General features: G+C 52.3%; 1 protein-coding gene across 1 annotated transcript; it reads right to left on the minus strand.

Annotated features, from left to right (window-relative positions):
• Window positions 1-12,519: 12,519 nt before the first annotated feature.
• Window positions 12,520-15,379, minus strand: KBTBD13 (kelch repeat and BTB domain containing 13). Its single transcript, XM_075535570.1, has one exon. It carries the CDS (start codon window positions 15,377-15,379, stop codon window positions 14,003-14,005), a length of 1,377 nt encoding a protein of 458 aa, XP_075391685.1. The 3' UTR covers window positions 12,520-14,002.
• Window positions 15,380-16,682: the final 1,303 nt, after the last annotated feature.

Consider the following 16,682-nt stretch of genomic DNA (forward strand, 5'->3'; position numbering starts at 1 on the left):
TGCCAACTTGGACTCACATGAAAAATATTCCCTGTGCTTAAAACGCTTTGAATAACTTGCAGGCCATGCAAATGATCTGAGAAAATAGACAAGATGACATAGAGTTAGTCATGCGTCTATTGCCAAAATTAAAATTGCATTTGGGAAAGGCAGTACAAATTAAAGCTTCATTTTAATGATGCAATTTTAGATCCAAAGCTGTATGTTCTGGTTAAGGGAACTTCCTGACTTTGGTCTACCTTATTAAATCCCCCTGAGCAAATGTGGCCAGATAACTGGACCCTCATTCATGCCCATCAGACTGCCACCTAAGCACCCACGTCACTCCTCATACCCTCTGCCACCGGCTCCGAACCTTTCCATACCAGAAAACTATTGCTTGATTAAAACGGAGACCTCACTGGGGGAACTGTTAGTATAATTTGTTTTCCCTCCCAGACAGCAGAATAGCATGGTGCTAGAGGGCTGGACTTTGAAATCAGGTCTGAGCTGAAACTATAACCCATCTCATCTCCAACTAGTTCAGTGACCTATGACAGTCACACAGCCTCTCTGTTTCATCTGTTCGTCTATGAAAGATAGACTAAAATGACCCAATTTGGATGTCTGAATGAGGTAGTCAACACAAATGGTGGCCCGCTAGCTAGTGCATTTTTGTTTATACACGTTTCCTTCCTGCCTTGCTCCATAATCATTACTATCCAGGGCTTTGAACTGGTTCATTCCGGTTGGACTCCCTCCTGAACTTGCATTTCTTCCAGATCTAAAGGTATTCCTTTAACAAGGAATTTGCATTTCTTCCCAATCTACCTTTTAGCAAGGTATCTCTGTAAGTGATACCCGGTAGAATGTAGGTTCTGAATCAGTGCTTCTGCTACTCTCATTACTACGAGCCTCCTCCTCATTATTAGTTAACAGATCTCCGCATTTATAATGAGGCTTCACCTGGCAGAGCCTCGCCCCAGGGACAGCCTCTCTGGTCTTCAGGGTGTGAAAAGGTGGTGAGGGCAGAGGACTCAGGGAGTGCCCTGTGGGATACGGGCAGCGATCCACTCAGTGCCTTGGGACGTCTTTGGCGGCCCACCACAGAGGGCAATGCTCAACCCTAAATAATCAATAGCTAGTGATGTACTCCACGGCCATTGGGTTGTTCAGGTGCACCTGACCCAGACCATGGTATCTTCCTTCAGTCACTTCATGTGCCCATGAACGCTGGGCGTTGACTAAGGCTGACCCACGAAGGATCGATCCATTTGAATGATGACGCTGGTGAAGAAGCATGAGTACCATGGACGGCCAAGAGAACAGAGATCTGTCTAGGAAGAAGTACATCCAGAATGCTCCTTAGAGGCAAGGATGGCAAGATTTTCTCTCAAGTACTTTGGACCGATTATCAAGAGAGGCCACTCCTTGTAGCAGGACATCAGGCTCGATACAGTAGAGGGGCAGCGAGACAAGGAAGGCCCTCAAGAAGATGGAGTCACGCAATGAGCGCAGGCCAAGGAGTATTTGTGAGGATGGCACAGGGCAGGGCAGGGCCGGGCAGCGCTGCCTTCTGTGGTGGCCCAAGGTTGGAACTGACTCCACAGCACCCAACAACAACAGACACGGGGCTGCTAGGAGTCAGAATAGACTGGATGCAGATGGTTTGGTTTGGAGTTAATAAAACAAAAAACGTACTGCCATTGAGTTGATGCCCACTCATAGCGATCCTATCTGACAGGGTAGAACTGCCCTTGTGAGTTTCTAACTCTTTACCAGAAGCCCAGTGTTTCTTCTGAGGATCGGCTCTTGGCTTCAAACTGCTGACCTTGAGGGTCGCAGCCCAGTGCAACTACACAAGAGTTTTGTGTACACAAGAGACATTTCTGTTTTAGAACAAAAGGACCCTGAGTACCTACCTGCCTTTCTACACTGGGCGGAAGTTCCAATAAAGCAGCCCTCCCAGAGGCCAGGGTCCCAGACAAGGTTAAGCAGACACCGCTGCTGTAGCTCCCACCTCACCTCTGTAGGGACCTTGGTGACTTTTGCTTCTCCCGAGTCAATCTCACACAGCCGACAACCCTCTCCGGCGCCAGCGCCAGCACCAGCTGAGCCTCCGGACCCCTTGGCAATTTTCCAACAAGCCAGGTAAGCACAGGCTTACTTACGAATCTATAGTGACCAGGTTCACATTTTTCACTGCATCAAGATTCTGCTTCTCGGTATGGCTGGAGCCAGTCTCTCTCCCAAAGCCCACACACCTTCCTACAGCATCCAAAGCTTCTTTCCAAATGTGCACCCTTGCGTATTGAGTACCCAGCCCCGCTGCTGGGGGAGGGGTTGATGGGTGAGTATTTCCTTCCAGTCCCCTCCAGGGATCTGGTGCCTCCCCCTTCCTGGGCCCGCCGCCCTCCCTCTCAGCTGTTTCCTTCCCTTCTTCTCTGGGATTAGAGAATTCCTGCGTTGACTTCCAAGGGAGCACTCTACCCCATAGAAAGGGACTTCCGGGAAAGGGCAGCACTCAACTCAGCAGTGTATCCCTGGAGGCCCCTAAGACGTGCCAGCTGGCTAAGGGAAGGCTTGCCAAAGGACACTTGGGAAGAGTCTGACTGGAGGCTCCCAGGACTGCTGAGCTCTGAGGTCACTGCTCTCCTGACCCTCAGGGCCTTGGGGCTGGCGCCTGGTTCCCAGACCTGCTGGGTTTGAGGGGCTCTTACCTTGTCGGTCTCTTTTATCCTCTGTCCTCAGGGGGAGCAACAGGCCTGAGATGTGTGTGCCTGTGTGCTGGGGACCAGGGTGACCCCAAGCAGGGCAAGAGTTGGTTGCTGTACTCAAGGGCAGCACCCACTGAACCTAACTGCCAAGCTCTTTATCCCAGTGGTTCTTGACCTTCCTAATGCCAAGACCCTTTAATACAGTTCCTCGTGTTATAGTGACTCCCCAACCATAAACTTATTTTCATTGCTACTTCATAACTGTAATTTTGCTACTGTTATGAATCAGGCAGCCTCTGTGAAAGGGTCATTTGACCCCTAAAGGGGTCACAACCCACAGGTTGGGAGCCGCTGCTTTATTCAGTAGTCAGCCCCACACTGGTCTCTCCGAAAAAGGACATCTCCCTGTGTCCCGGGGACCACAGCCCAGTGGATAAGCCAAAACTTCCACCAAAGAGCCGTTCATTTCCTAGTTGTTCTGCCCCGCAAACCTTCCATGTATGCCAGCTGGATGCCAGGCACTGCTGGGCCAGGAGTTGGGAGAGTGCCCAGTTCTGGGCTGGCAGCTGTTGAGAGCAGGTTGGTGCCTGTGCAGTGATGGTGGCAATGACAGCAGAGGGACAGCCAGGCTTTGGTCCAACAAGTGTCCCTGGAGGTAGCTCTTTGCCACCTCCCCCTGGGGGACTGGGTTCTCGCCAGCACCCTTGCCAAGCTCAGCCCAAGCCCCACCCCTCTCCAGCCTCCTGCTCTCCTGGCAGGCGGCCTGCCCTTCTGCCCATTCTCCTTTTGAACCTATCCTTATAAGGCCAGCCACTCCGGAGATGTAGGCTCTGTGTCTCCTGGGCTGTGGCCCACACAGCGTCATCCACCTCTGCCCTGCTCAAGATTTTCAAGCCATCATATAATTGATTTGTTTGCTTGGTTGTCAATAAGACACATTTCCAGGCTGATCAAAGGCATGAACTGAGTGACAAGATGGGGAAATGGGAGGAAAAGATGGAAGCTGGGGCTGGGGAGCCAGGGACCCTGGAGAGACCAGCACCAGGGCATGACTATTTCACAGGTTCCATGTGTCCCCAGCCACCAAACAAGTCTGTGAGCCTCAGCCGCCCTGAGCTGGTCACCAGAAGAAGATGGGGGCATCAGGGGCTCCACCATGCGGACAGAAAGCTCATAAGCTACCACCTCTGGTGCAGGCCAGGCAGAGGGACACCTGCTGCGGGCACTGAGCCAGGCTGCGAGGTCAGCTTTCGACTGGCTAGGAGTCTTCCGGGAGAGGGCACAGAGAGGTGGGCCTTTCGGAGTACGCAGGGGCTCTTCCCGCGAAAGAGTGCAGGAAGGAGATTCTGGACAGTTGGCAGGAGGGGGAATGCCTGCAGAGTGGTGGCCAGGGAGATGCCAGCAAGGGGAACTGGACAACGGAGCACAGCAGAGCCGCTGGAGCTGGTGGGAGGGGAGACCAAGTGGCCATAGTTGCTTTCGGGCCACCCACCTAGGGACCTTATTCCTTAGTAGCACCCAGTTTACTTGCTGTAGGCCCACTTAGAATGTTGTCAAAGTTCTGTCCTGCCCTGGCCCAGTGGCACAAGCCACTCACAGAAGGCCAGGTGGCTTCAGGCATGGGGCCACCCAGCCTAGAGCCCCATTATTATGGCTGCGGCTTCGGAGGGGCTGCTGCTTCACTGCTTGCATTTGCTCGCCTCCTGTCCCTTTGCAGCCCAGTGCTCTGTCCTCCCAGGAGACCTCGAGCGACCCAACGTCCTTCCAACAAAGCCCTGTCCTCCTTAACCTAGCCTGAGGCGGCTTGTCTTGCTGGCACCCGCAGCGCCGTTGGCTGCAATGACAGAACATTTGGGGGTGGGGAAAGTAAAGATGGCTGCCAAGTAGCGCACTGAGGATGTCTAGCCAGCCAGTCGACCTTGAGCAGAGTCTCAGAGGAAAGCTGAGCTGAGGTTTGGAAGTCCTGGCCCATGTGAGGGGCTATCTCCAGCAGGGAATGGATGGTTCTTTAACTGGATGACTGGCACATGGGGGTGGGGTGGGGCCGCCTCCCTTACTCCACTGTGAAGTCTTAGGACAGAATCCACTTGACAAACTGAAGAGATCCTGGCTGCTGGGAGTGGCCTGGTGTTAATCTGCACAAGGTCCCCAAGGCCCAAGAGAAGGGAGAGAGTCCAGTTTGGCTCATGAGCCCCTGATGGGGTCCTTTGGGTAGCTCCTGGTATCTTTTCATGGCAGCAGAGCTGAGCAGAGCAAAGTGCAAGCCACTCTGCCTGGCAGAGGCTCACAGCAGTGACACACTTTGTGATGGCCCACACTGAGCTCGAGGTTAAGGAAGCCACCACCAGGCTCATCCCAACCCCTGGTTAGGTGGCAGCAGGGGGACCAAGGAGTGGGAGCAACCCGAGATGTTATCAGCACTTAGGGTGGGAGACTAAAGCCAAGACAAGTGAGCTCCCTAGAGGGCAATCTTGACTTCCCAGATTGGGACTCCAGCCTGGCTGAGTTGGCACAGGTGCTGAATCCTATCACTAAACCCAGGGATAGTGCCCTGGTGGTGCAGAGGATCATACACTGGGCTGCTAACAACTAGCTCAGCGGTTCAAAGCTACCTGATGCTCCTCAGGAGAAAGATGAGGCTCCCTGTTACCATAGAGATGTACAGTTTTAGATACCCACAGGGGGCAGTTCCACCCTGTTCTATCGAGCCGTGTGAGTCAGAATCCCCTCAAAGACAGCCAGTGAGTGAGGGGGTGCAGAAGACAAGCCCTGGTAGCTTTGGCCCCGCATTCAGCTGCTAACAGAAAGCCAGGAGTTTGAACACCCCTCCCGCCCCCAGCCGCGGTGTGGGACAAGGACATGGCAGTCTGCTTCTGCGAAGGCCACGCCTTGGAGGCCCTATGGGGCAGTCCTACCCTGTGCGTCAGAATCGACTCCATGGAAATGGGCTAGGGCTGCAGGCCTTTAGCTACTTGGTTCTGGTTTCATTCCCAGCCACTCCTCTGAGAGTGGCTAAAGGTCAGTTTTTTCCCCTCCAGTTCAAGAGGCTTGGCAGGCAAGGCCCCAGGTTCCTGTCACTGAGGTATCACCCTTTCCCATAAGGCACTTCTCTGGTTCCCATAACTGAGTAATAAGGCAAGACACTGAGATGGACATTTTTTCCAGTATCCTTTGCTGTGCCCAAATGTGGTCTCTGTGCCAGACACCCAGGGAGTTGGGGAACGTGACAAAGGGTGTAGGATAGCTTCGTATTTCCCCCAACAATGGAAAGAGGCTCCAATTTCTCCGTATCCTTGCCCACAGTGGAGCTCTGGGGTTGTGCTGGGTTACTCGTTGGGCAGCTAACCACTGAGGTCAGCAGTTTGAGATCACCAGCAGCTCAGTGGGACAGAGACGAGGCTTTCTACTCTCACGGAGAGTTCCAGGCTCCGTGCTCTCGCGTGGTTGTGAGCTAGCACGGACTGGATGGCAGTGAGTCTGAGTTTGCTATCATGTGTTTTCTGTTTTTCTGATCATAACCATCCTTGTGGGTGTGAAGGGCTATCTTAGTGTGGTTTTGACTTGCTGTTTCCTATGACCGATGGCACTTTGGAGACATGTCTCTTCAAATCCTTTCCCCATTTAAAAAAATACTCTTTCGGTTGGTGAGCTTAGTCTGATATACTCTATCAGGAAGGTACTTTCCAAAGATTTTTCTCCCATATGTACATCATCTTTTCACTTCTTTACAAATTCCTTTGAGTCACCTAAGTTTTTCATCTCGATGAAATCTACTTTATCTATTTCGCCTTTTGTTGCTTACGCTCTTTGTGCCAGATCTAAGACTTCAATGTCAAAAGCATGTTTTTGAAGCTTTGCCCCAGTGTGTTTTTATGAGTTTTCTGCCCTTATATTTAGGTTTTTGATCCATTTTGGGGTAAGCAGCCTAATGCACAGTTCCTGTTCCATTTTTGCATTGGGTTGTTATATGTGGTATGAGAGGAGTTCAACTTCTAGCTTCTGTCTGTGGAAATCCAGTGGGGCTCCCTGCCCACTTTACCTTGTCAATTGCTGAGATGCTTTCCAGGGAGGCTCCCTCTTTGTGTGCTCCCCAGCTCTCACTAGGGAGGAATCATGAAGCAACAGAAAGCAGGGCTAGGCTGAGTCCCCAAAGGTCCCCTCCACAGGGTCACATCTCACGCCATAGAGGGCACTATCACAGGCGGCCTGCTGGCCGACAGCTGCGTCTTCCACTGGTACAGTTAATTTGCCTTGGATCCTGGGAAGTGACAGCAACTTAAAACAAAGCAATTAGGATGAAAAAGAGGCCCAGCTGCTTGGGGCCAAAGGAAAATAAACAGAATGGCTTTGTGTGTACTCCACCGCCAAGAGGAGCAATTCTTCACAGGATGATTAGTATTTCCAGTTCCAGCCTCTCCCCTGGCCTTGAAGGAAAAAAGTGACTCATGGCTGCTGCTCCCAGATGCCAGTGGTCCCGGCAGTGCTGCTGCTCCTCCTGAATGTCTCTCCGGGTCCCTTCTCTGGCTCCCACCCTCTGCAGTCTGGGAGTCATCCTCGGGTTCTCTCCTGGAGGTTTCCTTCCTGACTGATGAGTCAATGGACTCATCCATTCTTTCGTTCTTCCAAAGGGCACCATTCATCCATACAATACATATCCACCAAGTCTCTACTCACAGTCCCCAGGGATGTAGTGGGTTGAGAAGCCTGGGGCTGCCAACTCCAAGGTTGGGCAGTTTGAAACCACCAGCCACTCCATGGGGAAAAGATGAGGCTTTCCACTCCTGTAGAGTGACAGTCTCAGGAGCCCATAGGGGCAGTTCTACCCTGTCCTGTAGGGTCACTATCAGTTAGCATCAACTCGATGGCAGTGAGTTTCCTGACAGTCTGGTCACTGTTCTAGGTCCTGGTGATACAGCAACGAGCAAACCCGACAAAGATCTCTGCCCCCATGGAGTTCACATTTTAGGAGGAGACAGAAGGCCAGACGCAGACAAAGAACAGATGACAGCAGGTTCTGGGAAGAAATGAAACATGAAAAGAGGGGAGGGGGGAATGCAGAGAAAAGGGAGGCAGTTTTTCATTTGGGTGGTCAGGAAAGGTGAGGAGGCAAGGCAATAATGCAGGTGTCTGATGGAGGTGTGCCAGGTAGCAAGACAGCAGGGCAAAGGCCCTGTGGTGGGAGTGTACCTAGTGTGTTTGAAGGCTATCAGGTAGGCTGGGGGAAGAAATGGGAGGCCACTGAAGACAAAGTGGGTGAATAAGCAAATGTGGTGAAGAAAGGTGATGACACCCGGCTATCAAATGATATAGTGTCTGGGGTCTTAAAAGCTTGAGGGTAAAAAAGCGGCCATCTAGCTCAGAAGCAACAAAGCCCACATGGAAGAACACACCAGCCTGTGTGATCACGAGGTGCAGAAGAGATCAGTTATCAGGCATCAAAGAACAAAAACCCTTATCATTGGGTGCTCACCTCCATGATACAATCACTGAAGACAAATGGGTGTATAAGCAAATGTGGCGAAGAAAGCAGATGGTGCCCGTTATCAAAAGGTATAGCGTCTGGGGTCTTAAAGGCTTGAAGGTGAACAAGCGGCCATCTAGCTCAGAAGCAACAAAGCCCACATGGAAGGAGCACACCAGCCTGTGTGATCACGAGGTGTTGAAGGGATCAGGTATAAGGCATCATCAAAACAAAAAAATCTTAACATAGTGAATGAGGGGGGGAATGTAGAGTGGAGACCCAAAGCCCATTTGTCGGCCACTGGAGATCCCCTTACAGAAGGGTCTAGGGGAGGAGATGAGTCAGTCAAGGTGCCATGTAGCACCAATGAAAAATACAACTGTCCTCTAGTTCTAAATGCTTCCTCCCCCAACCCCACCCCACTATCATGATCCAAATTCTACCTTGCAAGTCTGGTTAGACCAGAGGATGTACACTGGTACAGATAGGAACTGGAAACACAGGGAATCCAGGGCAGATGATCCCTTTAGGGCCAGCGGTGTGAGTGGAAATACTGGGAGGGTAGAGGGAGAGTGGGTTGGAAAGAGGGAACCGATTACAAGGATCTACATGTGACCTCCTCCCTGGGGGATGGACAACAGAAAAATGGGTGAAGGGAGATGTTGGACAGGGGAAGATATGACAAAATAATGTTATAAATTATCAAGGGTTCATGAGGGAGGGGATGGGGAGGGAGGGGAAAAATGAGGACCTGATGCCAAGGGCTTAAGTGGAGAGCAAATGATTTGAGAATGATGAGGGCAATGAATGTACAGATGTGCTTTACACAATTTATGTATGTATGGATTGTGATGAGTTGTATGAGCCCCTAATAAAATGATTTTTAAAAAATGTACACAAAACATAAAAAAAGAAATGGGAGGACCCTGTGACAGGGCTCTGGCTCTCACTTGAGGAAGGCTCTGCCATTTCTCGAAGATCCCCTGGCCGTGTGAATAGATAGCAGGGAGGTAAGCAAGGAAGTGGGCTGGAGTGTGGGGAAGCCTGCCTTCCTGCTGCTGCTCTCTGGGGGCTGCATTAACGAAACAGGGTCATTCCAGGGAGAGGAAAGCATGGGAGTAGTGCGGCATCCAGAACTGGGGGCTGAAAATGAGGAGCTGATAGCAAGGTTTCAAGTAGAAAGAAAATGTTTTGAAAATGATGATGGCAACATATGTACAAATGGATAGATATATGGATTGTGATAAGAGCTTTAAGAGTCCCCAATAAGATGATTAAAAAAAAGTCTTTAAAAAGTTGGGGGCAAAGAGATCGTTTGTAAAAGAGGAGTGTGTGTGTGTGCATGTGTGCGTGTAAACACTCAGTGGCTCTGTGTGCCCATCTACACCTGGTTCCTGTCTCCAAACACCTCGTGTAGTCGGTACATCTAAGTATGAGAAGTTTTGGATTCAAATCATAAGTTCAAGTTCCTGCATGTCTCCTTTCCAGTCTATGAGATTTTTGGTGAGTCATCTGACTTCTGCAGGTTTTCTCACTGGCCAGTTAGGAATGCTAACTACCTCAGAGCAGGGGGGTAGACAGTGGAGAAACAAGTGGCCATTGGGGGAGCTGCAGAACCTGGCCATTGAGGACCCTTATGCCAGAGAAGGTGAGATTTTAAAATGTCCAGGACACTTTCTGAGGAGGAGTATGCATGAAAGTACCAATAGTCCTCAGAATCATCAGCCATTCACAGTCCTTGTGAAGTGGCCTCTTGCTTTCATTCCATTGTACACAGGGTCGGCATGAGTCCACACTAAGGGGATCCCCCCCACCCCCACCCCGGGGTGGTATGTTGCCAAGCACTTACCTACTTAACATGATTGTAAGAACTCTGAGACCCTCAGTGGGTGGGCTCTTTGTGACTCTGGTATCAGAGTTCAGCTCAATAATCACTAGGAAGGGGTCGCTCTGGATCCAGAATCAGCAAATCCCAGGAGAGCAAGAAAAATAAACCAAACTCACTGTGACTGCATCAAATCAAAGACTCATAGCCACCCTATAGGACAGAGTAGAACTGCCCCGGCGGGGTTTCTGAGGCTGAAAAAAAGGTTTTTTTTTTCAACTTGAACTCTAAGGGAGCGTATTTTAAATCATTGTATTAGGGGCTCATACAACTCCTACCACAATCCATCCACATTATGTCAAGCACCTTTGTACATTTGTTGCCTTCATCATTCTCAAAACATTTCCTTTCTGCTTAGAGGCTGACATTTTTTATGAGAGTAACAAGTCTCACCTTCTCCCTTGAATGGCTGGTGGCCTCGAACTACTGACCTCGCTGCTGGCAGCCCTGCGCATACCCACTATGCCACCAGAGTTCCAGGATGAGCAAAGGCAACTTCAAATGCAAGTTCCATCGGGTGAATGAGACTCCCACGACCTGTTGAATCTGAGGTTCCAAGTCTCAGGTGGGGTGGGAGCAATTGACTCTGGTCTGTGAAAACAAACCATTTGTAACTTTGGACGAAAGCAAGGAGAGCCTGTAGGTCCTTTCACTGTCACTCGGAAGGAGTGCGTGAGAGGTCTGTAAATCTCTAAAGGAATGTACGTACCTTTGTACAATGTACTATTGTCACCAAGGAGCCCTGGTGACATAGTGGGTTACTGCAAGGTCAACAGTTCAAAACTACCAGCCACTGAGGCCTTCTGCTCCTCTCCACATGTCCACCGTTGAAAACCCACAGGGCACTTTGACTCAGTCTCCCAGGGTCGCCGTGCGTGGGGCCCGAGTATCAACGAGGGCTCGGGCTCTGGGGGGTTATATATGCTGTGTGGATTTTGTCTGCAAAGATGCACGGGCGGGGGGAGGGGAGACTCCGGATAGGGCAAGATATGACAAAATAACGAGGTATAAATTACCAAGAGCACATGAGGGAGGGGGGAGAGGGGAGGGAGGGGAAAAAAAAAAAGAGGACCTGATGCAAAGGGCTTAAGTGGAGAGCAAATGCTTTGAGAATGATTGGGGCAGGGAATGTATGGATGTGCTTTATACAATTGATGTATGTATATGTATGGATTGTGATGAGTTGTATGAGTCCCTAATAAAATGTAAAAAAAGAAAAGAGGAGAAAAAAAATGATTAGGGCAAAGACTGTACAGATGTGCTTTATACAATTGATGTATGTATATGTATGAACTGTGATAAGAGTTGTATGAGCCCCTAATAAATTGTTTTAAAAAAAAGATGCATGGGCTTTTTGTCCCGCAGGGAACACGTTATCAGTTAAGTTTACTGACCTCTCAGGCATTAGCCAGTTGTCTCTAACTTAGCAAACTTAATTTGCACTTTTCCCCAATGAACTGTGTCTATCTCACAAATAAAGAGGTGCAGCAGGATACGCATTGGACTATTAACTGGGTCAATGTTTCAGATCCATGAGCCATTCCAAGGGAGAAAGATGAGGCTGCTCCCATAGTTAGTCTCAGATGCCCTACGGAGCAGTTGAACTCTGTCCTAGAGGGTCACCATGAGGGAGCATCAATAATTGGTTTGGTTTGGTTTGGTTTGGTTTGGGTAGGCGCCTCTCAAATGTTCTTTTGAACAGATTATGCCATTCTTTTGGTTAATTCAAGGAGCCCTCATGGCAGAGGGTTCTGCGTTGGGCTGCTAACCACTAAGGTCAGTAGTTTGAAACCACCAGCAGCTGTGGGAGAAAGAGGCTTTCTGTTCCCATAAAGAGTGACAGTCTCAGAAACCCACAGGGGGCAGTTCCACCCCGTCCTATAGGCTATGAGTCAGAATCAACTCAGTGGAAGTGAGGGTTTGTTTTATTTTGGTCAGTTCATTACTGAGTTAAACCCTTTAAATCTCTTTATAGTTGGACGAATAAATATTAAGTTTTTCAAAAACCATGACTCAGATGAGAGGGACTTTGGTAGTCTATGGGACTCTGGGCCAGTCCCTGTGCCTCCATCTCATCTGTCACAGGAGAGGGTATCCAAGTCCCAGGGCCGTGGGGGGCTAGAGTGGGGAGATGGCTGTGAAAGTGCCTGGCAGACCAATCATGAGATGCAAAAATCAAGGTTTATTGCTGTGATTCATCAGACGGGGCAAATCCAAGACCCGAAAGTCCCCGGCTTCTGAGGGCAACATTCTCTCAGACTTAGGGCAGAGGTCAGCCAAACCAGGGTAAGAGGCAGCTGGCACCAGCTTCCATGCTCAGTAGGTGCTCTGCCAACGCTGCATTCTCCACTTCAGAGGCGGCCAGGCCTTCCCATGCGCCTCAGTCCTTGAAGGACAAAGAACATTCAGAGCAGTCTACCTGCGCACCTGGGCTGGAGTGGGGATGGTGGTGGTGCCTGTGGGGGTGGGGTAGTAGAGTCATCTAACACTAGAGGTCAGCAGCAGGTCCCACAGTGCCCTTATAGAACCTCCTAGGTTCCTTCAACACCCTGTCACTTAACTTTGTAAATTGGGAAGGGCCCAGCTCAGTTGACAACACAATAGGACCTCTGTCCTTAGTCTACATGTGGGCACACACACATATACACACACACACACAGCATGATCTCAGAGCCAGGGGTCCAATGAACAAGGCAGGCAATTAAGATCAGGAGGGCAGAGAAGGTGGCTATAGAGCCAACAGAGCGAGGGGTAGAGGAAAGGCATTCCAAGCAAGGGAATGGCAGGGCAGAGGCTAGGAGGAGCAAATACAATTGAGGAAGAAGAGATAGGAGTCCCTGGCTCACTCACACCTTGAGTGAGTTGAGGTCAAAGGGGTTAAACTGCCCATTGCTTTTGGGTGATGGCAAAAAAAAGTTGAGGAAGGGGCTTACAGCTGGGTTCTCCATGCCCAGGAGCAGCTGTGGGAACCATTTGTCTGCCAGACTGTTTACTGTTGGCTACCAAGCAGCCCAGCCTCACCCTTTACTCACGCCACCATCCGTGTAAGACTGGGTGCATGGAGTCCCTTCCCATCTGCTCCCGCCAGTCCCTGCTCTCCTCTGAGCTCTCACGGTTCCCTCTTTCTGCAGTGAACTCTCTCCTGTCTGTCTCTCACAGTTCAAAGGCTTTCCTTCTTCCTGGAGTTATCTTTGTGTGTGTGTTGGGGGGCGGGGGTGGTGCAGGAAGCAGGAAGTAGTTTATTTGGATGGAAAGAAAAGCACCTGGTGGCCACAGGTGGGGACTCAAGTGAGCTGCCCTGTAGTTATCAGTTTTGCCTCTTATTTTTCGTTTGCTCTGGTTTCTTTAGTACTTACTGTGTGTTGTTTACAGGGATTTTGGTGTTTGTTTGTTTTTTGCAGTACCTTCAACACATTGTAGATCAAGACTGCTGTCGTGTCAGTGTTCTGTTAAGGTTGAGCTTTTCCTGGGCTGGACTGGATGCGGAGAGGCTCTGCCCCCCACAGTAGGCCTATCATTGCGCTCGGCACTAAGTAGACACCTACCTCATTCTTGGCTACTGCTTGATGATTTTACATCACTCAGCACCAGGCTGCTGACCTGTAGGTCAGCGACCCAGACCCACCAGCTGCTCCTTGGGTAATGCTGTCCGCTCCCTACATGGGGTCACTATGAGTCCGAATCCATCTGATGGCAGTGAGTACAGTGTTTTTCCATCACTAAGTTACTGTGCATTCTCAGGGAACCTGGATTATGAAAATCCTCTCCCTCCCCACCCCACTTCCAGTGACACGGTGACCCACCTGCTCTTGGCAGAAAGCAAGTAAGTTGAGGGTTCAGCCCCCAATGTCCGCACTTCTTCCCCGAACTGACCGGTCACATTCACACCACCAGGCGGCACCACATCAGGGAGAGGGCAGTTTGGGGCGGCTGCTGAGGCTGGCTGAGCGGGCTCGGGGGTCAGCGCTCCGGTGTGGTCACGGCCACAGGCCCCAGGAGACCGGGAGGCAGCCTCAGGAGGAAGGTTTGCAAAGAGCCGGGCCGGGGAAAGCCGGCTTTCTCCCTGAGCAGCCGCCAGGTGCCCCCCTCGATGGTGTAGAGCACTGTGACCACGCGGTTGACCGTATAGACGACATCGCCGCGCACGACGGCCGTGAAGAGCGCGCCCTTGCTGTTTACGAACTGGCCGGGCAGCGCCGTCCACTGGCCGGTGACCAGGTTGAGGCGGTCGATGGCACAGTGCAGGAAGTCATCGGAAGGTCCGTTGCGCACCACGTAGAGGCTGTCGTGGTGGGCCACCATGCAGTGGCCGTAGCTCTGCGGGCGCCGTAGTTCGGCCACGGGCTGCCAGGCGTCCGTCTGGGCCTCGTACTCCAGCACGGCTGTGGTGTCAGCCGGGCGCCAGAGGCACACGAAGAGGCGGCCGCACGCTTGGGCACAGGGCACGCCTGCGGCCGGCTGCGGGAGGTCGGCCACGAAGCTCCAGCGGCCGGCGGCCGGGTCGTAGCGCTCCACGGAGCTCACGGGGCTCCGGCAGAGCTCGCCGCCGATGGCGTAGAGGCAGTCGTCGAAGCCCGCCAGCGCCACGTCGTAGCGCGGCTGGTGCGGGCTGGGGAACTCTCGCCAGGTGCCCCGCTCCGGGTCGTAGCAGAAGCCCCGCTCCACCACCTCCTTGCTGGCCCCGCGCACGCCCCCCACGATGTACAGCTTGTTGCCCAGCGTGGCCACGCCGGCCAGCAGCGTGCTCGCCTCCAGGGGCAGCGCGGCCAGCGTGCGCCACGCGCCCGCCTCCTCGTCCAGGTAGCACATGGTGCGCGACGCGTCCTCCAGGAAGCCGGGCGCGGGCGTGTGCGTGCTCAGCGCCACGTAGCTGCTGGGCCGCAGCGCCGCCACGTAGGCGCGGGCCTCGGGCGTCAGCAGCTCGGCGGCGAGGGCGCGCGGGCCGTCGCGGACGAGCAGCGCGGCGCAGTGGAAGAGGTCGCGCAGGCCGAAGGCGGCGGCCGCGTCGCACAGCAGCGCGCAGTTGCGGGACGTGAGGCTGCGCCGCAGAAAGCGCGCCAGCGCCGGCGCCTGCAGGAAGGCGGCGCACTCCACGGCCTGCAGCAGGGCCTCGCCGTCCGCCAGCGCCGGCCTCTCCCCGCGCAGCACCCGCAGCGTGGCGCGGAAGCCGGCCGCGCTCAGCGCGCCCAAGCGCACCTCGGCGGCGCGCGCCTCGCGCATGCCCGAACGGAAGAGGCCGCGGAAGAAGCCGCAGTGCTCCACCAGCAGGCTCTGCTCAGCCTCGAACAGCTGCCCGCCCACCCACACCTGCACCCGGGCCGCCGAACCTGGCCGCATGGCTACCCCAGAGGCTCTCGTGGCGGCCCTGCAGTCGCGGCTGCGGACTCTCGGGCTCCTCCGCTGAGAGAAACACTTTCTGGGGAGATAAAAATATCTCCCTGGCTAAAGATAGTGCGGCTCATGTGATGGAGTGGCTCTGGCTGGATGGCTGGGGCCCAAGGGCATCTGGAGACAAGTGTGGCTACTCATTTTCAAATGAGCCTTAGTGATCATAGGAACGGCCACTTGCATATCAGGTGAAAGATATAGACTATTTAGTGCACACTGACTCGTCCAAAGCCAGCGACTCATTGAATTGGGTCAATCTGCTGCACAAGACCTCTTGAAAGTGCTGAAAGGCAAGGATGTTACTTTGAGGGCCCAGGTGGGCCTGACCAAAGCCATGCTATTTTCAATCACCCCATTTCCATATTTGGACATTAAATAAGGAAGACCAAAGAACTGACGTATTTGAATTTTAACGTTGGCAAAGAATATTGAAAGAACCATGGACTGCCAAGAGAGCAAACAAATCTGTCTTGGAAGAAGCACAGCCAGAAGGCTCCGCAGAAGTGAGGGTGGCGAGACTTGGTCTCATGCTATCAACAGAGAAAAGTCCCAGGAGAGGGACATCTGCTCTAGGAAAAAGAGGGAAGCCTTCAGTGAGCCAGTGACACAGTGACTGCAACAACAGGCTCAAACAGAGGGCGACACAGAGCCAGACAGTGTTTTTGTTGTACATGGGATCGATGGCACCTAACTAATGATTATGGCCAACAGCAACATCTATTTTATAGCATTGGGGCCATATCTGTAATGTGTGCAGAATCCTGCCGAGAGTTTATGTGACTGGGAAGAAGCACAGACAGGATTAAAAATAAGGCCACCTTATTGACTCAGGGAGGCAGAAGACAAAGATGCAGAGATAGAGCAAAAGGGAGGGGAAAAGCTATACAGGCTAAAGTCTGGGAGTAGGCTTCTACTTGACCTGGACCTCTGCCCCTGACTCTGGGTCAGCCCCATCGATTTTTGGACCGTGGTGGCCCTCCCTCTGAAATGCAGAGGCTAGCAATTCTGCTTGCAGATGAGTGTCCGGTAAACCCTGTGTGTAGATGACTCCCTGATTTTGGATAGGATTGGGAAGATGGTGTCTAGCCCATGCTTGCTGAAGCCCTGGCTCCTCTGGAGTCTCTGGCCTAGGACCTAGGGAGGGAAGCAGGGAGGCTGGCAGGATCACATGTCGGTGTGTGGGAAGGGAAGGGCTATGTTTAGCTCTACAGTGTCCAAACCAAACCAATGGCCCTGGCTGAGGGGTTATAGC

This window comes from Tenrec ecaudatus, chromosome 17 (genome assembly GCF_050624435.1).
Source record: "Tenrec ecaudatus isolate mTenEca1 chromosome 17, mTenEca1.hap1, whole genome shotgun sequence".
Taxonomy (NCBI): Eukaryota; Metazoa; Chordata; class Mammalia; order Afrosoricida; family Tenrecidae; genus Tenrec; species Tenrec ecaudatus.

Excerpts from the sequence above, each read along its gene's own strand:
- KBTBD13 (XM_075535570.1), bottom strand. The coding sequence starts at position 15,379 with ATGCGGCCAGGTTCGGCGGCCCGGGTGCAGGTGTGGGTGGGCGGGCAG.